At 36.0% G+C, this 23,434-nt stretch overlaps 1 protein-coding gene across 1 annotated transcript; it reads left to right on the forward strand.

Moving 5' to 3' along the window:
• Positions 1 to 1,552: 1,552 nt before the first annotated feature.
• Positions 1,553 to 16,066, forward strand: LOC149006139 (uncharacterized). Its single transcript, XM_089168225.1, is given in 31 exon segments — positions 1,553 to 1,764; positions 1,907 to 1,964; positions 2,044 to 2,125; positions 2,206 to 2,238; positions 2,542 to 2,593; positions 2,727 to 2,775; positions 2,860 to 2,953; positions 3,824 to 3,856; positions 4,185 to 4,239; positions 4,377 to 4,425; positions 4,520 to 4,613; positions 4,713 to 4,767; positions 4,888 to 4,927; positions 5,024 to 5,114; positions 6,528 to 6,563; positions 6,671 to 6,728; positions 10,151 to 10,202; positions 10,283 to 10,355; positions 10,454 to 10,486; positions 10,593 to 10,641; positions 10,737 to 10,785; positions 10,867 to 10,960; positions 11,483 to 11,540; positions 13,456 to 13,755; positions 13,837 to 13,959; positions 14,337 to 14,426; positions 14,571 to 14,732; positions 14,822 to 14,881; positions 14,969 to 15,067; positions 15,166 to 15,419; positions 15,421 to 16,066. Coding segments are annotated over 31 exon segments (2,544 nt in total). The 5' UTR covers positions 1,553 to 1,749; the 3' UTR covers positions 15,575 to 16,066.
• Positions 16,067 to 23,434: the final 7,368 nt, after the last annotated feature.

Consider the following 23,434-nt stretch of genomic DNA (forward strand, 5'->3'; position numbering starts at 1 on the left):
GAAAGAAGAAGACGCACCCACCAATCCAAGAACACCGTCAACTAAGGTCCCCGTGATCCGGGCTTTACAAGTCTATCGGCGAATCCGGCTTGATAAGAGGGATTGCGTATTCTTCACCAACATCGTTCACGGGCAGGAGGGGCTGAAACCGCTCCAGTGATGAACCCATCAAGATCTTGGCTCTCGATCAGAGTACGGATCTAAGTATCCCAAAGGAGATAATTCTCTGAGTTTAACCTAATTGTTACAAAATTTGTAACATTCGGATTACAAGGGTAAGGAACGAGAAGGGCCATGTTCAAGAAAAAGAAAGAGAAAACTTTGTTTCAAGAGAAAGAGGTTGTTTCAAGAGCGGTTTCTAGAGCCGTTTCAAGAGAAGTCTACGCTCGGAGGGATGATACCATATTGAAATAGAAAGTATTGTATTGTATATCTTTTTGTAACTGTGTACAAGTATTTATAGAAGTATCCTATACCCTGCCTATACACGTGTCTCTATACTCTAATCCAATTTTGCCACAACCTCTAACCGTTACAACAAAGTTAGAAATTTGTAATTTCAGATCTCATACCATTAGACATTTATTCCTAAAATTAGCAACAAAAAATGTAGGACTTAGCTGTACAATGGCTCATAGTGTGGATCATCCCCCTTGTTTGTGCTCCCTCGATGATTTTATAACTACAAATACAGGGGGGCAAGTGAAAAAAATAATAAAATTTTAAAACGTGGGACCCATTACCAGTACCTTGTGGCCCTATGGTTTTGGTTGAAAATTGTCGAGGGAGCACTTTGTATTCTCCTCAGGAGAGATGATTCATACTCGGCTAGCTGAGTATGCCTTTCGATGTAACCATACTACTTAGTTTTTTTAGTATATATTTATTTATTTTTCATTAAAAAAAAAAAGAAAAAAAAAAAAAAGAAAGAAAGGAAGAAGGAGATGGAAGGAGGGGTGAAGAAATGCAGAGATAACCGTGTAGCAAGATCTTTAATTGAACCACCATCGTATCATATTCTATAGTATGTAGGCGACATCTTATCTGTGTCAAAACTTTAACCAAAAGGAGAATAAATCTTTTTCTACAGGAATGCTTATGAATTGCAAATTTTTTTTTTTGGGGGGGGGATTTATAAATTATATTATCGTATTAAACTTTCATCTTTTTATTGAATTTATATGTTAATATACCTTACTTTTTATTGAATTTATATGTTAATATTACCTTACGTTGCAGTTGATTGGATGAACCCTATTGAAAATATTGATACCGATTTATTAAATTATTTAATCATATTTTCATCCTTAGTGCCATTTAAAATTTTCAATTTTAAAGAAAAACTAATATTACACTTATTTGTGTTTTTTCATTGTATATTATTAATTTATAAGCTTTGCTTCCCATAATAATATATATGAACTTCCTAAGACAGTAGGCTCTCGAGTGGACCTTCAGTGGGAAGAATGCAGAAAGACCTATAAAAGGATAAAAAGAGAAAAAGAAAAAGAAGAAAGGCATAAGCTGTAAATTTAGATAATTATTGGGGCGCTTCTGTAAATTGGTCCACTCAATTTCAAATTCGCATGGATGGCGGTCGGCGAGTTCGAGCTCAACCTCAACCCAACGTTAGTTTTTTTTTTCAGTGCATTTCGTCCCTCAGTGCACATTCACTTTCCCAAACAATCTCTCTGTCTTTAACTCTCGTAGAAGACAGTCGGGCTAGAACCAAAAAGAGAGCGTAGCACGATGGTTTCATCTAAGGTACTGAAAGTAAACCCTAACACTTTTTCCTTTTTACTAGTTATTATACTCTCTCGGCTTGGTGTTTCTTTTCGATTTCTTTGTTCTTTTTTATATGCAATCATCGAAAATCATCAAGTTTGATGATCATCTGTAAAATCAGGGTAAGTTGACTAGAAATCAAAGTCGAGTTGCGGAAAACCAACGGATCTTAAAGAATGGTACGTTTCCTATAATTTCTTTTTTTCCATTCTTGTGCGGAAATGTTTTTTTTTTACGTTTCTTGCTTCTTTTCCACAGCCGGTGCAAGAGATTTTAAGATTTATACAGATAATGAGAGGGTAAAATTTGGTAGGAATGATGCGTTTGGTTCTGATGTCATGTAAGTCCATTTCTATCATTACTTTCTCCTATCTGAGTTATGGAGTTGATTTTTCTCAAATTTCTTTACTGAATTCTCAGGAAAACTGGAAGAGAACTATTGGTGATGACAAGGTATTTTCAATTTCTTTGAAGAATTTGAATGTTCCGTTAATGTTTTATCCACATGAGGTTCATTTCATGCTAAGTCCATTGAGATTTGTATCCAAAAAGTAATGCTTCAAAGATGGACTGGTTAAACCAGGGGATGAAACTGTAGTCGAGATTATTCAACTTTTTTCTTCCCCTGAACTACCTTTTTTTTTTTGGTGGTGGGGGGAAGGGGATATTCCTAAACTAATATAGAAATTCTTTTTGTTTTGTTTTGTTTTGTTTAATAACATACTAAATACTTTCATTACTTTCTTCTGGATGCAGGAAATCATCTCTGACAGAAGGTGGCAATCAAATTGATTTTAAGAATCCAAAGGTTATATTTATTATCATATTACTTTATAAGTTCACTGCTTGATTTGTTTTTTCTTTTCCCCTAACTCCATTAATGTAGTTATTTTAACAATTTTTTCTTTTGGGTTATGCTTCATGCTTCCTGTCATCAATAGGGTACTGCTGATTGTTCAATCACAACTATGCCGAAATCTGGCAGTTCTGGTGAGACATGGTGCCAGTTACCTATTTTGATGTACATACTTGCTGATGCAGATTTGAAAATAATTTTTTAATATTTTTTCCCAGTCAAGATTAAGGTTAGGAGAAAAGTATTGGCTGATGTCAGCAATGTAAGGAATTCCATCATAAGGAGTCGAGCAAGCAATGGCTTCAAAGCACCGTGAGTAAAAAAGAGATTTTTCCCCCTGTTTTGATGAAGACTTTTTGTGCTGCTCGCTTTTCCTTCCCCCCTTTTGTATCTCTTTTGGGTGCAGGGTTGAGCACCAGGTTAGCGTTCAACCTAATCTGTTTGAAACGTGTTCTTGAGGATTTGGCTCTAAGACTTGGGTTCTTTTTTCCCCCATGAAATTGTGATCTGTGAGAAGCTCTACATGGTCAATTCCTTATACATCTAAACAAAAGTCGGTATTCTTTGTCTCAATGCTGAAAGTATGTACTTCTAAATAAAAGTTAATAGGTAATGCAGGAACTAAGAAAATGAGAGAAGGTTATCATAGAACTACCAAGTTTCCCTAGGGGCCTTAGCCTAACTTTTGCTTCCTTGGAACTTTTTTGGCGGCCTTGTTAATACGAGTCATCGTCTCATTCTAGATTCTACCAACCACAGCATCAGCAAAATATAGCAGCTGCTCAACTTCTCTTTGATAATGCATAAAAGTAGTCCAACTAATTTGTGTCACCATGCTCCCTGTGTTAGGGGAGCTTATCTATCGAAGTAGCGCCCCAACTGTTTCAGAATTTTGACTTCAATTGCTTTCTATTTCCCATAATTAGGGTTGATATATCATACCATCATTTTCAGAATATGATATCAAAATCCAACCAAGAGAGCAGCCTAGACTCCAAAATTACTTTCTTATTCAGTACCTCATGACCACAACTTATTAATTTTTTTTCTCCTATCACACAACTTGTAATTTCGGGTCTGCTGCCATGTAGGTTGATTTCAATAATTTCTTCTCTCTCTCTCTCTCTCTCTCTCTCTCTCTCGGAGTTGATTCTTTCTTAATTTTTATTGTTCTTTTTCCAGGAAGTCTGAAAGAAAGCCATTGATGAAAGTTAGGTATGTTTGATTTCTATGTACTTTGCATAATGTTAATACCTGAGTCTGCATAATGTTCATTTCAGGTTAGATCCCACTGATATTTATACCCAAAAAAGTAATCGTCTGAGATTCATTCCTATTTCTTCATAAATATTTGAAGTCCCTTTTTTGGGTTTTTATGAGATTGAACCATCTCTACTACTTGTCATATTTTGGTCATGGATGGAAATGGATACAGTTTTGGGGGTGATTTTTTGGTGCATACATGAACTACTGCCAGAGCTGTTTTGCGTTATTTCCCAGAACCTCTTTGAATGCTCTATTTGCTGCTTTGTTTTGGCTTCAGGAAATCTGAGTCTCCTACAGGTGTTGTTGATCAGACTGATTTGAATCAACAGAAGGTTGAATTGAATTTAATAGTTTCAATGTTTGACACATTTATTTCCAAACCCCCCTCCCAGTGCTTTGAAACTCCAATTCTATGAATTACTTTAATGTTTTCCTATTTGCTTCTTGTTGGTTTTTATTTCATATATAGGGTACTGCTGGTGGTTCAAAGAAAAGTAAGCCCAAATCTGATAGTTCTGGTGAGACATGGTCACATGGTGCTATTGGCCTATTTTGATGCACAAACTTGTGTATTTAAAAAAAAAAAAATGTTATAATTACACTTTTCTACAGTCAAGAAGAGGGATGGGAGGAAAGTATTGACTCATTTCAGCATTGCAAGGAATTATATTCCCTTGAGTCGAGCAAGTGACAACTCCAAACCACTGTGAGTAATAAAGTTATTCTTTTCCTTCCTGGTTGGATAGTTCACGTAATTCTCCTAACCCCATTGAATGTCTTACTTGCTGCTTTATTTTGGCTGCAGGAAATCATTGTCTCCAATAGAAGGTGTTGATCAGACTGACGTAGATCATCAAAAGGTAGATTAAATTTAATAGGTTCAATCCTTAATACATCTATTTCGCCATCTAAAACTTCAAGTATGCAGTTTACTTGAATCATGTTTTTATGCTCTGTCTTGCTTTCCATTTCATCTATAGGGTACTGCTGATAGTTCAAAGAGAAGTAACCTTATATCTGGTAGGTCTCGTAAGACATGGTCTCTTAAGCTATTTTGATGCACAAACATGCATATATTAGCTTTTGAGAATCTTTTTTAAATCATATTGTCCCCAGTCAAGATAAAGGATGTGAGGAAATTGGCTGATGGCAGCACCACAAAGAGTTACATCCTACGGAGTCGAGCAGGTGATGGCTCCAAATCAAAGTGAGTAAAAGAGAGATTTTTTTCTTCTTGTTGGATGAAGACTTTTTTTTTCCAGTAAAAAAAGTTTGGCACAGGGTCAAGCATCAGCGAAGTAATTAGTATTTCTGTTTGATGTGTTTTCTGACAGCAGAGGTTTTAGCACTAAGAGTTCTGAGATATATTGATTTTTGGACTTTTTTGATGCACAAGACCCTTTAAATTGTGATTTGCAAGTGTCTCTATATGTCTTGTTTGTCATAAGTTACTGACTTACTGTAACTAAGAAATCTTCGGTAAACTTCGTCCCAAAGAAGGTTCTTCCAAATTTGAGAATAATGGGTTATGCTGGAATAACAAAACTGGCCGAAGTTTCTCAATACAGCGAGATGTGGAGTGAGATTTATTTCGCGGTCACCTTTTTCTTTATTGACTTATGGGTCTCAATTGGGTTTATCATGTATTAAAAGTTTGATATCTTAAATTGATCAGAAGCTGTTGTAGTACACCAAGAAATGAGCCACAAGTAGCAGGCCCAAATGTTAAATAGTCAGTAAAGGGTAACAAAGAATAATAGGGTTTAAGCCATAAATATTTAGGGTTTAGTGCAGCCTATAAGGCTACAACTAACACTATACTACAAGGTCGCCAATGACACACCAGTGTGATAAAGCAGTGACTCAACTTCCATTTAGTGAAGAAAAATAGTCCAAATGATCTGATTTGCCGGGCTTCTTGTCCACCTTTGTATTAATGGAGGAAGCTGTGTACTGGTGCAGTGCGTTGGAGTTCTTGATCTTTTTTGCATAGACTATGAAATAAAAAAAAATGTTAGTTTATTAGTTTGAAAAATACATGCTAGCTCTTAATTTGACAAAATAAAAACATTCCAAACCATTAAACTCTTACTTGCCAAAAACCTAGACTTTAAGACTTCTTTCTGAACCCATTGGGTTATTTTAACTCCAAGACCAAGTTTACCAACTCCTATGAGTGCTGCTCATTTCCCAAGTAAAGAAAGAAGAACAAAGCAAACTCCCTATTTACTCAAATTCAAAAAAATATTTATCCTGTTGATGCTTGACAGTCTCAACAAATTGGCCATAACTTTATGAGACCCGCACAAAATCATATTGTTTTTGACAAAACTCTCACACAACTATACCATGCCAAACAGACAAGTCTTGACTATCAGAAAGCAACCCCAAAGCTAGGTGAGGAAGCAAGAGAAAGAATCAGCATTAGATTGTGGTTCTCTCGGTGAAAAAGGAAGAATATCTGTATACCACAAATACTTTTAAGCCAACCCTCGTAGTTCCATTATGTATTTGGCTTAAGATAAGAGATTATTGTCAATTATATTCTGATTTGCATCATAATCCACCTCCTACTTTTCCTACTTGTATAATTATATTGATTCATAAAAATCCTTTACAGCAAGAATCAAGTAGGGAGAACTTTATATGGGTCAAGGTATGGGGTTCTTCCTTTTCGAATTCTTAAGTTTTTTTCATATTGTATTTTTAAAATTTTCAGTGAACTGTTTTAGTTATGAATTTGTTTACAACACATATTGATAGGTCCTCAGTGGGTCAGAGTACTTGTTTTGCAACTGCGACATCAAATAAACCTGTAATGGTATGAACACCAGTGTAAATCTCATCTTCTTCTTCTTTCATTTTAGCTGAAAGCGATTACATATTTCTTCCATTTATGTGGTCTTTCTGTTTCTGGTTACTCTTAAGGCATTTGTTTATTCTTTTTGGGATAATTCAGATATACATATTTAAAATTTTTGTTTCATAATTACCGTTGTGGATTTTGATATCTGTTTCAATGGTAGCCAATACTGATGCCTGAGTTATACTGTATCGGCTGATCATATCAGTCCAATTGGTTGTTGCCAATGTATCGGTCATTTATCAAGCAACACAGAGTTTCTAGCATCGGTATTATATAAGATGACATGCCTGATACTTATTGATTATTATCATAGTTTTGTGGAAATTTTTTATCATTATTTTCTTGACACAGTAACTGATTTAATGTTCAATCCCAAAGATGGGCTCTGACAGCCTGTATCAGATTGAAACAGGCATGTATGTCAATATAGGTGTTGGAGGCAATTGATACCGTTGATTATTACCATAGCCTTGAGTTACAGGAAATATATGATCACCCAATTTTAATGTTCCAATTTCAAAGATAATTTTGGATCCATAAAAGGGAGCTATCACAGTTAGTTTATACTTTAGTCATCTGTAGGTATGTCTTTGTAAAAACTGTTTCATGATTTCTTTTTCTTTCTTTGAGATTCTGCTCAAATTGAGTTCAACTCTCACTTTATGTTTGTTGTAACTAAATGACAGTGTCTTTCATTTGTTTCTGGGATGAAGGCTCTACCAGTTGATCCACTTAATCCATGCAATAGGGCATTTTGGTGGCCTTTGTGTTACAAAACCTACTTGCAGCTGTGCCTTTTACTTATAGTGAATCTACTATTTTACTCTCTATTCTGTCAACATTATATTATTGAGACTCATGGAAAGATTTTCTTCATTATTCACCAATATATTTGAGACTGGAGATAGTCCAGTGTGGATTGGATGATAAAAGTCCATATTGAATAATGAGGACGAAACCCACAAGGTGGAGTCAGCTGAAAATAGATGTCAAGGTGTTGCCTAGGCATTTAGTGGTTGGTGAGGATCAAGGCTATGGAAAGCTTTATTATCAGCACATTTTGAATGGAATAACAGTGATGGAATGGCCAAATAAAGGGGAAACCCTAGGGGAAAATTAGGAAATGTGAGGAAGTACAAGAAAATAAGACAGAAAGAGGATTTATAACATCCCACCATTCAAATTATAAAAAGTTTCCTTTTTTTTTTTTTTTTTAATTATATGGAAAAATCCTCCCCTAAAACTTAGTATTTCATGCATAAAGCTCCCTCAAAACATAAAATTTTGCATGACCCCCTTAACCACATACTTTACCACATTGTTAGGTAACATTGCATAGTTTCCTTTGTGCCAAGCCACTGGATGTGGGAAAGACTACTGACCGGGTGTTTACCTAGTTGCTACATCAGCATGCAGTTTTTTAACTTATACTTCTGGTCCTCTACAAGCAAATATGTGCCTTGGTTTACCTTTCATGTCTTTTCTTCAATATTTCAAGGTTTGATTCAACGTTGGCTGAGATGCTTATTCAAACTTCTCTAGCTTTCCAGTAGAGGGTGCTGAATATTTGTTTCTAAACACTGAATCCCTTGCAATTTCCAGCTTTAGGAGTATAATGTGTTAGCTATCTACTTATAGACCAAGTAAGAAGGAACACTTGGGTTCTTAAGGAACAAGTGTCAGTAGGCATTTTCTCTCTGGACTAGAGTGCTCAGTATTTTATAGCTGAAAGAGAAGTGAAGATTATCCCCAGAAGAGCTTAATCCCTTAACATAGGTTATTAGTTTTAAATGTTGGTATTGAGAGATGGAAGAAGTTTAATTGAAAAATCAGCTTGCCTGTCCCTAAAGGTTGTGGAAAAAAGTATTTACTCAGATCTTGCGACAAACTTAAGTCAGAAACAAAGGAAGATACAAATGCTATGTGCAATGCTGTAGTTGCCACTATCAAAGATATAGCAGAAGTGGTTCTCGAATAATCTGAAGGGAAGGTCCATTATTTAATGTACTATACATTTTGACACCATTAAGATACTGAGTTCTTGTTATAAAGTTCGACAGAGACTGGAAAGAAGAGATTTTAGAAAATTTTGTGTTTTACTTCTTTCCCAATATTTTCAGCTATTGAACCATTTTACCCTGATTGTGACTTTTTGAGTGCTATTTTTGCTGTACTCTGTTTACCTTGAAAATTGACAGGGTAGTAGAGGGCGGACACACCACCATGCTATCAGATGGCTGTAAACTGTCCATTGTGCTAGGCGTAGTATAGTGGATGCTATGCCACCACTTCTGTATATTCACTTCCTAAGAATGTTTCACTTTCTTGTTTGGTCATTGGTTTCATCTTCTTTTGGAAGCCTGTGAGGAGGGCACTAGTAAACTTTTCAACAGAGGTGGATATCCATCCTTCCAAAGAATAAACACAATGTATTAAGTACAGTATTTGTCAATTTGAACATCAAGATACTTTAACCTTTCATTTGACAATCCAATCGTTAAATGATGGAATTATGTTGTTCTTGTTACAACTTTTATTGCAAAATCTTGAGTTCAGTGACCACTGCAATGTATCCTGACAAACACCACCACCCCCTGTATGTCCAGGTGACACACTGGGCTCAGCATGTGGCACCATCAACTGTCAACAAGAGGGGGTAGAACAGGTGACACAAACCCCTCACAATTGCCAGGCAGCAAACCCAACCCACTAGCTCTGATTACTTGTTACAACATGTTAATGATAAGCTAGATCTTTTTAATGATTGTGACGAGAATAAATTTTAACACAAATTAACAGTTTCAACAGGGGGTTCTGCTATAACCGTTTTAGAGTTCATTTCTGAACTAGTTAAATGTTGTTTATGACTCCATCTGAACCAGCAGGCTGCTATACTCGATGCTTATACTAGAATCCAATAACTGTTGTTAAATATAGTAATCCATATTCTGTGGGGAGAGACTAATAATTGGATTGGTGCCTGCAAGGTCGTTAAGGTGATGGGCCATTGTAAAGCTACTATTTCCTCATTTTGATAATAACATGCAGATTAATATTGTACTGTAGAAAATAAACTCTATCATTTTTGGTCAGTAAAAAATATTCATCATAAATTGATCAATAAATGATGTATGAATGTTGTGCAGAAGTCTTAACCTGACACCCTTTATAATGGATGCTCATTAAATTAAGTTGTGAAAACTGTGAACTCTTTCTTCCCATCATTCGCAGACAAAATCTAACAAGAAGTGAAAACTGTGAACTCTTTTGTAAATTCAGGCATATGCAATCTCTGTGCAACTTATTATGTCATTCCTTGATCTCTTCCAACCAAAAATTCATCTCTTAAATGTTGATATAGTGTTTGTTTAATTCAGGGAAAAGGTACGGCAAACAGAAATATTGAAACTCGTAACCTCCATACAAACAGTAAGTCACTCATCCTTTCAGAATTATTTACTTTCTCTATGACCAGTCTGCTTATTTGTGTTTAATGGTTTCTAAAACAGCTGGTATCGGAGGAACTAAGATTTATTCTGAAAAGCTTAAGGCCCTGAAAGAAGAAACTGGAACAGGTGGCAGGTACATGGAATCCAATATATCTTAATTTCTAACTCTTAAATTAGGAAGTTCCCCTCTTAAAAAAGAAATTTCCTTTATCTTCTCTAAATTTATGGCAGGAAAAGTGCTAGAAAGCCTCCAATATTGACAAGGTATGCGGGATTGCAGAGTTATCTTCAAGTTCACCTGTCAAAACCTGAATAATCTGTCCATTTTGCAATTTTTTCTAATATTCTTTTGGCTAATTTTGATCTGTAGGAAGTCATTGCCTGTCACAAGGATGATGAGCAAGATCCATTTAACTGATGTAATTGTTGGGTTTGCATTGCTCTCTGCTGGTAGTTATATTCCTCTTTTTTTGTCAATGCATACCGATCAGTACATGTTTTCATCTATTTATAGGACAAAGGTGATTACTCAAAAAGAAGTACCGGAACTAGTGATTTTTCTGGTAAGATGCAACATTCCAGAATTTAAGGTTGTGCCACAGCTCAGTATACCCGATCTCTTTAATACTATTCATTGGATTCAGTGACAACTATGGGTGGAAGAAAGGTGGGGCTTGATGTAAGAGGTGCAAAAAATAATCTTTTGCGGAGCCGAGTGAGTGATGGTTTTATCTCAATGTGAGTAAAAACTGCTTCTGGAAAAATCCTTAATTATTGTATTAAAGGTCTTTTGGACAGACTTAGCATGGCCTTCCTTTATGACTCACCTACTTTTTGCCCCATGGATTGATGTTGCACTTCCAGTCACTGGTAGATGGTACACAGTCTACCTTAGCCACAGAGCTAATTTAAAGTAGATAGCGAATTCAATCATACTCTTTCAGTATTAGATCATGCCCTCTTAGTACTTCATGTATTGGTATGAATCCTTTGGTAGTCCTGGAATTTCAGAGCTCTATTATTCCCATGTTACAAGGGCAGGCCTTCACACAATGGTGAGGTTCCTTTGTAGTGATCAGTTGGTTGCTGGTACTGAGTCTGGAAATGGTCTCTAAGAGAAATAATATTTTACTATTGCGAGTTGTAGAGATGAAGGGGAAATGCAATGTCTACACTATCTTTCCATTTGTTTTTTAGTTCTTAACATCTATGTTTTTATTTCATAAGTTCTATCAATTTTTCGTGACTTGCATATTATAGGGTTCCTGTGGGTCGAAGTACCTTGCGTACAAGCGCATTGTCAAAACAACAAGTCAAGGTGTGTCTCAGTTTCTGCCTAATCTTGCATTCTTCTTCCACCCCGCCCCTCCCCCACCCACCCAAAAAAAAAAAAAAAATTGTTGCATCACCTTTTCCATGCTTGTATTCTGTATGTTTAACTGCGCTGTAATTCTTTTTTCTGCTGGCTTATTAAATTCCTCTGGTATAGCTACCAGGTTTGGATTTCTAATAGAGATAATGAAAACAACTGCTCATGTTCTGGTTTGCTTGTGTGGATCTTATCCAACTCTTGATCAAATATCAATTGCATAAACAACAGGGAGAGCTATTCATGCAACCGACTTCTTCTTAATTTGATGGAAATTATGAAATAACAATTTCTGTGCTGTACTCTAGCTTTTGAATCTGTTGAATTATCCAATGCAATATCATACTTAGGTTGAGAGGGTTTATGGTTTGTGAAGTTTTCTGAGGTCCTAGCAGTGCGGGATTATTTCCAACACTTTCCTCACATGTTGCCCCCCCGGGGGGGAGGGGGTTGTACTCTGATATATCACTGTGGGCCTGAGGCTCTGATATCATGTTGAAATATCCAACCTAAAGGCTTTAGCTATTGGATGAAGGAGCAAAAATAATTCTGATGTCATCTAAGGTCCAGAGTTTCTCTGTATGGGTTTTGCCAATAAAGTGGATAAACCTGATTGGTATGGATTTTACACCTAGTGGTTTGATCTTAATTTGAGGACTGAAACTCCATAAATTTATATCTTCAGTCTTGGTTGACTTGAGTGACAGGACTAACCAGTTAGGAGCTAATATCCAAATTTGAACAATTTAGGCCGATTAAGAACCACTTATCTATCTTAGTTCCAAAATATGGGCCATCAGCTAATTGGTTGGTGGTCATCAGAGTGGACAAAACCTAATTGGCTGAGACTAACAATAAATAAAGTGTTCCAATCTGATCTTGCTGAGTTTTTGGTAAGATTTCTATTTTGGAAAAAAAATTTTGGTTGGTTTTTGAACTTTTATTTCAGTGGAATAAAAATCAATTGGAACAGACATTCTGAAATGGCTGAAGATGTGCTTCAAAATTTCTTTATCTTTTGATCGAGTATTGCTGTTTAACTAATAATTTGGCGGGTAAAGTAGTAGTTCATACTAAAAATAAAACACCTCCCTTCTCCTAATTGTCTCACTACCAGAGTGCCACCACCACTACCTCCAGCCATTGCTGTAACCACTGCCTTCATTACCACAACCTTCCTAAAGATCTGTAGTAAATCTTTCTGAAAAGTTGGAATTCCAAATGAATTTCCCCTCTTATGTGTTTGGAATATTTCATATTGATACAACCACAACAATTGCAATTTCATGACCAAAAATATATATTGTTGACTATTTAATGAAATTAATCAGCAACAAAGTAGAAGTCATACCAAATCTCGCCTGAGATTGATCTGTCAATCTAGTGGTTTCATCTTCACCCAGTATGGACTGGATAGGAGATTCATCACACAACATAACCTGATCAAATTACAGCTTCATCTGGGTTCTTTAGAGGCCCATAAGGATGCAGACTACATAATAGGGATTTTAAACTCTGTAAGAGATGTTATAATTCCTCATATATGTAGCTAAACTCCAAAGCTACCTCTAATTTATTTTTTAAGAGGTCTGTGGTGGATGTAAACTCTTGCACTGTAAACAATTACAGTAGCACCCTGACTAATAATGTTGGTTGTATAAAGTATATTATGTTCTCATAAGCAACAAGTTGCAGTTATAGTTGTTAAGCCTTTCTCACATCTGTTATTTAGGCATAATAGAAATTTTAATTTTGGATGGATGCTCGTCTGTTTGCTAAGCTTTACTTTTTGGTCAATGCTGAAAAGCAGTTTGAAATATCTCTCTCACTCCTGTGTTCTTTATTACAAAATGTCATGTCGCAGACAGCTAATAGAACCAGAAAGACATCCTCCAATTCCCAGAAGGCTTCAACTTTCAGCCATAAATCAGACTATTCTTCTTCATCTGCTACTGCGAATTTAACGAATGACAAAGAAGAGGAAGTAATTGAGGCTTCTGTTCCTGAGAAGACTGCTGGGGTGTTTTCACATCAACCTGACTGCAAAAAGCTCCCTTCTACTGGCATTGCCAACTCAAGTTCAACCATTATGACAGATAAGACTTTTAGAACCAGAGGCAGTCGTCGAAGATCATTTACTTCTTTGCTAGTGGGGGCTAGAGAGGTGGGGCCTACTGAAGATCTGTTACTGCTTCTTTCTTCTCTGTCGATGATTTCATATTGGAAATTGGCATTCTTATGGCAGGTTTTAGGTGAGCTTGCTGAAGGTGTCAAACAGGAACAGCTACCAAGTATTGATGATACTGCTAATCATCTTGAAGTAGCTGAATATGTTGATGAGATCTATCAGTATTATTGGGTTATGGAGGTCATATTCCCACTGTCCTCTCTGGAATTTTCTTACTCATAATTTTTACAGTTTCATTTAGCATTAAGTATGCTGAGCATTACCCCAGCTTTGCATTGGGGACTAGTGGTTTGAATGATGTTTTTCATTTGCATGATTGTTTAGGTGTATGATTCCAGCTTTTGTATTCAAAAACCTGAAGCATATCAGTAGTACTGTAGAATTTCTACTTTTTGCTGTGACTTTCTCCTTGTAGCAATATGGCTGCATTCTGTGACTTGGAATATTCTCATTGCCTACTCACTTTTTGATATCAGTTGACATGTGGAAATGCTTGAGTGACTTCTGGAATTTTTGTTTCGCTTGAATTTCTTATGTTAGACCTCTTGTTTTTGCAGGCTGAAAATCCATCCCTGGAAAATTACATGATGATACACAAAGAGATAACTCCAGCACTACGTGGAATACTGATCAACTGGTTAATTGAAGTATAGAACCTACCATTCGATCCATCATTTGGGTTCTTGGATAACCCAACAAGTTTTTCTTATTTCTTCATTTGCATTGTTTCTCCTCAGTGTGGTTAGCTATTCAACTGAGATTTGAGTGTTAGATCCTTGTCTTGGTTTCAGGTACACCTCAAATTTGAATTGATGCAAGAGACATTATTTCTAATGGTAGCATTACTGGATAGATTCCTTTCTAAGGTTATAGTTGAAAAGAAGGAATTGCAGTTGGTCGGTCTTACAGCACTCTTGTTAGCATCCAAATATGAGGATTTTTGGCATCCTAAGGTGAATACATATGCCCAAATTTAGTAATTTGTAATAAACCAACTGCTTAAATTTTCTTCTAAAGTGGGCATTTCTAAAAAATGTTTCAGGTTAATGATTTAATTAGCATCACGGCAGACGCATACACGAGAGATCAAATGCTTGGAATGGTGCTTGAGACATCTACTCTTTTCTTAATAGTTTTTTCTGCCTTGGCAGGGATATAATTGAACTCATTTTACTTATTATGTGTACAGGAGAAGCTTATTCTTAAAAAGTTAATGTTCCGATTGAATGTGCCAACTCCGTATGTGTTTATGTTAAGATTTCTCAAGGCTTCTAAATCAGATACCAAGGTTTGCGTCCGTACCGTTAAATAAGTGCTTTTGTTTGTGAGAGTTTAATTTACTCTAACTGCTGATTACATGTATTTTGCTTGTTGGATTTGCACCAGCTTGAGCATTTAGCGTTTTACTTAATTGAGTTGTCGCTGGTTGAATATGAAGCTTTGAAGTTCAAATCATCATTGCTCTGTGCATCAGCAATCTATCTTGCACGTTTTACTCTGCAAATCAGCCCAGCTTGGACAAAACTGCTAATAAAACATACACGCTATGAAGAATCGCAATTGAGGCATCTTTCTAGACTTTCAACACTTTGTCTGTTTCTTGGTATCAAGCATCAGGTTGCACTATTGTTTTTATATCTTGGTTTTATGCAGGGACTGTGCTGATATGATCTTAGGATTCCACCAAGCTTCTGGTCAAGGACAATTAAGAGTCACACGTGATAAATATATACAAGATGATCGTAGTTGTGTTGCAGTAATAAAACCCATGGACAAGCTTCCCCCGATGGTGTAAATTCTTTTCTTGTATGTAAATATGACAGAAGGTGGAGAAAGTAAGCTTCAGATGCTGGTTTTTTGAGTGCATTGAATCTTTCAAGTCTCTTTCCAAGAAAACAAAAAGAATCCTTCAAGATCTACACGCAACAGTATCAAGAAGCATGCTTCAGCTTCATCTGTGAAGAAGTCTGTAATTACTTCTGGTAATAGGGTGACCAGTTTTTTGGGGTCAATATAGAATCCATTGTTGCTTACAAAGTCAATTTGTCTGTAAAATGGATTAACATCATCAGCTTTAAGAACAATTTGCGGTTAATTGGGATTCGAATTGCTTGGAAATTGTCAAGAAGAGAGAGGTATTGATGTGTTTTTGGATCTGAATAGTTAAATGTAGAGGGTTGGGAATACTGCTAGCTTGTGTTTGTTTCTACGGTACTTTTTCACTAGTGTCAATGTGAGTACTAATAATATTGTAGGGAATTCTAAAATTTTTGTCGGTCAAATGTTAGATTTTGCTAGCTTTATTCAAAGCTAAGTATATGATGATGATTAGGTTCTGATAGTCAGGGTGGCGGGTTAGGAACTTAGGGCTAAATGAGTAGTTCCAATGAGTGCTGAAGCGACAAACAGGCAGTTGGTTTTACTAGAGAGAGATTTACCTCTAATTAGTAAAGAGTATTATGAAAAGAAGGTCCGTTTTTTGCTTAAATGGAGACAGTCGCAGAGTTATCCCAGTCATCATATTTCTTCTTTTGCCTCTGCAACAAGCCTTTTTTCAGTTTTAGCTGTCTCTATTTAACTTCTCTAATTTCCCATTTTCATTTTCTTTTTCTTACCTGTAAGAAAGTTCAAACCTTAAGTTTGATTATCTCTGCTAATATTCTTTTAGGATCGAAATAAATAATAATTGAACAGTCAGGATATATATCAGGTTTAGTAAATGTGCTTCTAGCATAATGGGTGGTAGGATTTTTATTTGTTATAGCGGCTACAGCCAGTAGTTAACGGCCCACATTTCGCCACATTTACAAAAGTTTATCAAACGGTGCCAATTTAAATGGCGGGGCTTACTTGTAATGATGATTTTCTTGTTTTACATTCTAAGGTGCAACGTTTACAAATTTACAAACTGAAAGCCCTAAATCTAACCGACTCTAATCCCCTATTTCGCAAGCCCTAATTGGTGATTGTGGTTCTTTCAAATGCTTTTTTGCATATTTAATTTCAAGATTTTAGGTTTCTTCTAGTAACCGTTTTTTCAAACTCAGATTTTATTTGTATAACTTATTCTATTTTGAGTTATTTCTGGTCATGACTAGAGGAGATGCAGAGACAAATCTAGCCATCAAATCTTCTTTTATAGTTTGATGAGCGCTTTACTATTCTACAGTTTGGAATAGATCAGAATTTGGCCGATAATCTAGCTAGGAGGGCCCAGTCTGTGGCAAGTAGGACTGTATGACCTAATTCCATTCCTTGGCTTCTTGAGGCTTGTAATCAGGATGTCTCGGCTTTTTCTTACTGTTCTTCTAATTGAAAGTTTGATTACTGTTGTTGAAGTCTGAGGGATCTGCACGCACACCAGAACTGTTGTTGTAATCACAGTACTTCTTTAGAGCTGAAACGTACCTGAAGTACTTTCTTTAAGGTATTTAGACACCCCGAATTGTGCAATACGGGTTCTAAAAGTGTCTTCACCCCAAGATCTGTCTTCACCCCAAGATCAGTCAGCCCAAACCTTTAAGGTTGCACCCCACTGCTTAACAGAATAACAGGGAGAGAGAGAGAGAGAAAGAGGAGGAGGAATTCAGTGTATCAAGAATGAGCACGAAATGGAGTTTATATAGAGCCCCAAAGGCTGTGGGTGAAAGGGTAAGGCTGTGAGGGTACCTTTCAGCTCAACTCTCTTCAAAGACCCCCCGAGGTGCCCTCAAATGGCCTATCCCGTACCTAGAGGGAGAGTGCCACTCAAATGGCATCTCCACGTATTCACGCCCAAGTCCCGAGTCCCAAGTTTCCCCAAGTCCCAAGGGCTAATCTCCACGTATTCACCCACGTATTAATATTAATATATATATCTATCTATATAATCATGGCAGGGTCACTATAGGGTATCAAGTAAATTAATAATACCTGGGCTCTTACTATATATAAACCATATAATCAGATCCTCTCCACCCGATGTGGGACTAAATAAAACTATGGATAAAAGACACAATTAAAATAAATAAAATATTTATATAAAGTTTTAAACATATTTACAACAATTACCAAAAAAAAAAAAAGAATTTGGCCCACAAGTGTCCAACATTTTGTTAGTTACGTTTTTTTCCTTTTTTGGTAAATAAAATTCTATTGAGAAAGGCGGGAGCAATACACTAGGATTAATTCCATCGAGTCAAGGAACCAGGGATTGTAAAGTGGCCAAAAGGTCCTCCCCAAAACAGACGTGGCCTTCCTAGCTAGGCAGTCAGCATTGTTACCTAACTTGGGAACATAAGAAAACTTACAGTCCAGAAAGGACATACCCAATTGGGTAATGTCTGATGCAATCTCTTTTGCTAATACGGCCGCCAACGCACCTACATTAATGGAATTTATGAGTTCCAAGTTATTAGACTCAACAGCAATGTAGTCAATCCCTTCAACAAAAATGTAGTCAATCCCTTCACCAATGGCCAAGATAAGACCCTCTCTCATTGCGTAGGACTCCCCCAAAAAGACATCACCAAAACGGACTCGGTCAAAAGCTGCAAGACGAACCTCTTCCGTATGGGTTCTAATGATGAACCCTAGACCGGAACCATTAGAGTAAAAACTCGCATATGAGTTTAGCTTGAAGTAAGGTTCCACTGGGGTCCTCCACTTGGGTCTCTGATCCACTTTTCTCTTCTGGACCACTTCACTTGGGCTTGAAGTGAGGCTGAGTTGTTTGGCCTATAGGAAAGTCTCCCATTCCTTCATTGCTCTAAGTGCCGTCACATTAGGCTGCATTGATGACCCATCGAACATGAACCTGTCTTTGTCCTTTCAGATATTCTAGCACAGGTATGATGCCAAACCCGCTAACTCTTTAGATCTCTTTTTCTCCTTACTAAGAGACCTCCAGCTTTCAATAAAATGATGAAGCTTTGGTTCTTTGGGTGATGGTACTTGTGAAGGGAGGCATGCCACGCTGCTCTAGCAAAATCATATTCAAACAAAATATGATCAATAGATTCAAGGTCTCCACCAAAACGTTGGCAACTGGGGTCAATAATAATTTGTCTACGAACCAAAGTTTCAGCAGATGAGACACCACTTGCACATGCTCTCCACAGAAAACTTCTCACCCTTGGTTCTAAATCATAGCTCCAAATGTTTTTTCAGGTTTCTTTGCATACCTCATCTATCCTACCCACTGGAGTAGTATCCATACGATTCTTGATCATATGGTATGTTGATTTAGAAGTAAACACCCCATTTTTTGTCTCTCCCCAAATCTGACTATCCTCTTTAGGGAACACGCTTAACGGTATATTTAGGATAGCATCATCATCTTCTTGGTAAATCACTGACCTGATCAAGTCCTCCCTCCAACACCCCTCCAGCAACTCAAACAAGTCCACGCCCAAACAATTAGGCGGCCTTGTTTCCCTGTTACCCTCACTGTCGCTCAGCAAAATCCTCTACACCTCAATCTTGTCGACTCCCTTGCCTTCTCTCCACAACCCATTATGCATCTTCAACCAAATTCTCAGTCCTAACACTAGCCCTAACCACCCAACAATAAAATTAATATATAATTACCTTACTTTTAACAAAATGACCTACAAGGAGATAGGGTCAGGCTGAGCCAGGCAGACTAGCCGTAGTCAAACACTCTACCCTAACTCCATCTTAACCCTAATTAGGCCCAACTTGGCCCCAACACAATCTACCCCTCGGGCAAAGAATTTTAACCTCAAACTCTATATGAGATCAGGGCGAATTCAAGCCATTAGGATCAAAATTGAACCCCTAAATTTAATAGAATTTTTAGTAGTGGTACAAAATGAGAATAGTGGACGTCATAGAATGTACATAGATTATAAGGATACAAGGGATTACTGACGTGGAGAAGTTATATACAAATGATTGATGATGACAACCATTGTGGTTATATATGAAATCCCTATCAACCATAACTGTTAATACATATGATGAGGCAATGATGATTGAGGGTGAAGTTGGAAAAGAAAAAGATAGTATGACTGGGAGAAAAAAAAAAAAAATTAAGGTTACAAATAATTCAAATTGTTAGAAGGTGCAATAGAAAAGCCACTTTCATGCTTCTTTTAACTTATTATCATCATGAAGATAGTGTGAAGAGTTTAGCACACATGATTTATTGTTATGCACTCTCATTTAAGTTTCATCATGTTTGGCAAAATGAACAAACGAAAGTGGAACTGAAGGAGAAAAAAATATTTTATAATTGGTTGGTTGCAACTTGGGATATTGGAGAAAATTAAATGGGTAAAGCAAACTTCAATCCATCTTATTTTCAATTACTTGGTTACTTATCCTTGTAGAGTCTCATAAAAGCATTTCATGTCATTCAGTAACCAGTCTCTTATTTTACCTATTCTCCTTTAATTTAAGTTTGCATTTACATAGGACAAGAAGAAGATTCTTCATTCCTATTTCTTGCTAAACTTCACACCAACAAAAGTGAAGTGGAATTGTCATGTTTCATTTCAACCAAAGAAAATCTCCCTCTTGTCGGGGCTGTTCTCAAAGTTAGGAGTTCTCAAACCTCATCTTAAGTCTCTATGCAAATGATATATGAGTCTTGGTCTCACTCTCTTTCTAGCTCTCTTTCTCTTTCTCTGCGCCTTGTCTCTTTGTGTTATCTTTTAACTTCAACCAACATTGTGTTTGAGTTTTAGGAATAACAAAGCAAGTATTTATCTGATTTTCATATTAATTTCTATAATGATTAGATAAAGATTGAACACTATAAATGATTACCAAAAAAACACCACTAATAAATAAGTTCTAAAGATTTAATCTAACTCGATAACCTAGTTAAGCTGCAACGACTAGAAAACCATTTTTGAAGACTGATTTGGTATGTGGAAGGGGGTAGTTTCCTAGGTTAAAGTATGAAAGACATTGATAGTCAGATGAGGCTCTAACAGGGATTTTTGTTCGCGCTTGCGCGGATATCCTCCGTGCAAGCATCATGTGATGACACATGTTGCATGAAAAATTTGATGGCTTTGATAGAATGAGATTTTTTTTCTTACCGGGTTTTAAAAGTTTCATAATTGCAATTACGTACTCTAGAGAACACTATTTATTTTCATGGAAACTCCTTGAAAGAGTAAATTTCACAAAATGATGCCCGTGACCAAAAAACAAGATTCTTTGTTTTGAAACGTAGCCCTAGCCAGGCTAGCCTTTAGCCCCTGTTCTTGTTACCCTTATTTCCGGCAACCAAATAGATTTATTCCTAGCCCATGTTCTTGTTACCCTTTTCTCCGGCAACCAAATAGATTTATTCCGTCTTTTTCAGCACCTCATTTTCTACTCAAACGGTTTCATTCGCTGCCATGGATTGCTTAAGCATTCACAGAGTGCGTGTTAGGGTAGTTTTATTTAAGATTCTACCGATTACCTCAGTTGGTATGCAACTCCTTTTGTGATTCACCAAAAAACAATATTTTCAGATTTGGAGTTTCACGGAAGAATTACATTATCGAAGCATAAAAAAGTATTATTCTCGCCAAGAAGGGATCTGAGTCTACCTTTACTAACTTGTTACCTTCCTCGCATCTGATTCAATCACCCAAGTGTGTATACTACCATCAGATTTCATCTCTTTCTCTTCGAATTTTTGTTCACAGCCGAATATCTAAAGATTAATCGTTGGTGGTTGCCTTTTGTGAGTTCTTTAGTCTGATCTTTTTTCTCCTATATTGGACTGATGACTTCCACCAATAATGTTGGACTGTTGGTGGTCGAGGGTGAGGAAGGAGTTTATCAAGGATCACATTTGGATATGTTTTGTACATATTGTTGTTCTAGACACCTACACCAAATTGATGATAGGAATGCCTTTGTGCCGCATCTTCGTAATACACTTTTTTTTTTGGTAAAGTCTTTGTAATACACAACCAAGAAGGTATAAAACTCTTTACATAAATCATCTTAGAAACATCTAAGAAAAAGTAACAATCAATGTCATTGTTACTCTTGAGGGAGTTCTTGGCTTGTTTTGACTTTCTTTAATGGCAGATACTACAAAGTTTTCGATGGGGTTATTCTTCTTCTTGCTTCCATTAGATAGTAAAGTCGGTAAATGTTGAGATTTAAAATTAAACAAGAAAATCATATAGTAACCAATTTGCATGAACGGAATTCGAACAATTGACCAATTTAGAGCCGAATTCTAGAACCATATTGGAAATGCAATCAGAACAAACAGAGTTGGTTCGGGCTTCAATCAAATTTTTAGAAACTGACAATTGGTTCTTATTTGAATTTGGATTACATAAATCAAGGCTTAGGACCAAGCCAAGACCTAACCAATTATCCAAAACTGTACCGATTGATACCCATAACTCTTATTCTGTTCTGGGTAATATATGAGTTAGTTTTCGGAATGGACCCCACATACTGTTTTTAACGATAAAATCTTTATTCAAGTTTATCTACCCAAAAAAAAAATCTATATTCAAGTTTTATTAAAATTAGAGTTGTTTACGTTTGGGTCCCCTTAGTAGACCACAACTAGAATGAAGAATTAAATAAAACTAAAGAAAATAGTGATACCAATAGATTGCATGATAAAAATGTAATTTCAGGGATAATTACTGTTGTTCTCCTCCTCAAGGAATGATATATTGCCTAGTTTGCTGGGTTCGCTACCCATCGAACCGGGCAATATGGCAAAATATCGCCAAAATCCCAGTTCTGTAACTTTCGTCCCCAATTCCAAGGGTATTTTTGGACATTTTGAGTCCAAATTTAATGTTTACCCTAATTTGATGTCAATATGTGATAAATTTGAATTATTTCATGTATATAGTCTTCTCTAACTACAATTGGCATGTTGACTTTCGAAGCCTAAATCACTAGAATAAAATTGGTAAGATTGTTCATTAATTTTGAAGATTTTGCTATAAAATGTCTTCTTAATTTGAATTATTTCCATAAATTATTCTATGTAGATTCTCCTTTTAGTTACATTTAGCACATTACCTTTTGAGTCTTAAATCATTGGGATAGATTGGTAAGATTGTCCATTAATTCTAAAGATTTTGTTGTAGAATAGTGAGAGAAATCGCCTAAAAATTGCAAGAAATAGCATAAAAATAAAATAAAAAAGTGAAAATATCTCGCCGATTCGAGTTTCGCCCCTGGTTGTGGTTCGCCCTTAATGATGATGTGACAATTTTTATTTATTTAAAAATTATACAAAATAACCCTAAGGTTTTATTCTATTTATTTATACTTTATACTAAATTATATTATTACATTAGTATTTAAGAAAAAAATTAACCCAAATTAGGTAGCTCTTTTTTTATATTTACTTTTCAATTTAGTGTCATATGTTATTCATTTTCCAGTTTGATGATATCAATTTTAAGAAGTTTTCATTTCCATTATATTTTCATTTATTTACTTTCTAATTTGACATTATCAATTATTTGAAGGGTAAAATAGCCATTAAACAGTCAACTGTAAGTTTCTTAACATTGTTAGAATTAAGGGGGACAACAGTAATTTTTAAAAAAATAGAATCTTTTTAGTAATTAAATTATAGTATAAAAGGCAACAGTAATTATCCCATAATTTTATAATTTAATACCCTAAGGTCCCTAACTAAAGAGAGTATAAGATTATTTAA

This window comes from Hakea prostrata, chromosome 9 (genome assembly GCF_041222555.1).
Source record: "Hakea prostrata isolate BN-2017 chromosome 9, UWA_Hpros_2, whole genome shotgun sequence".
Classification (NCBI taxonomy): domain Eukaryota; kingdom Viridiplantae; phylum Streptophyta; class Magnoliopsida; order Proteales; family Proteaceae; genus Hakea; species Hakea prostrata.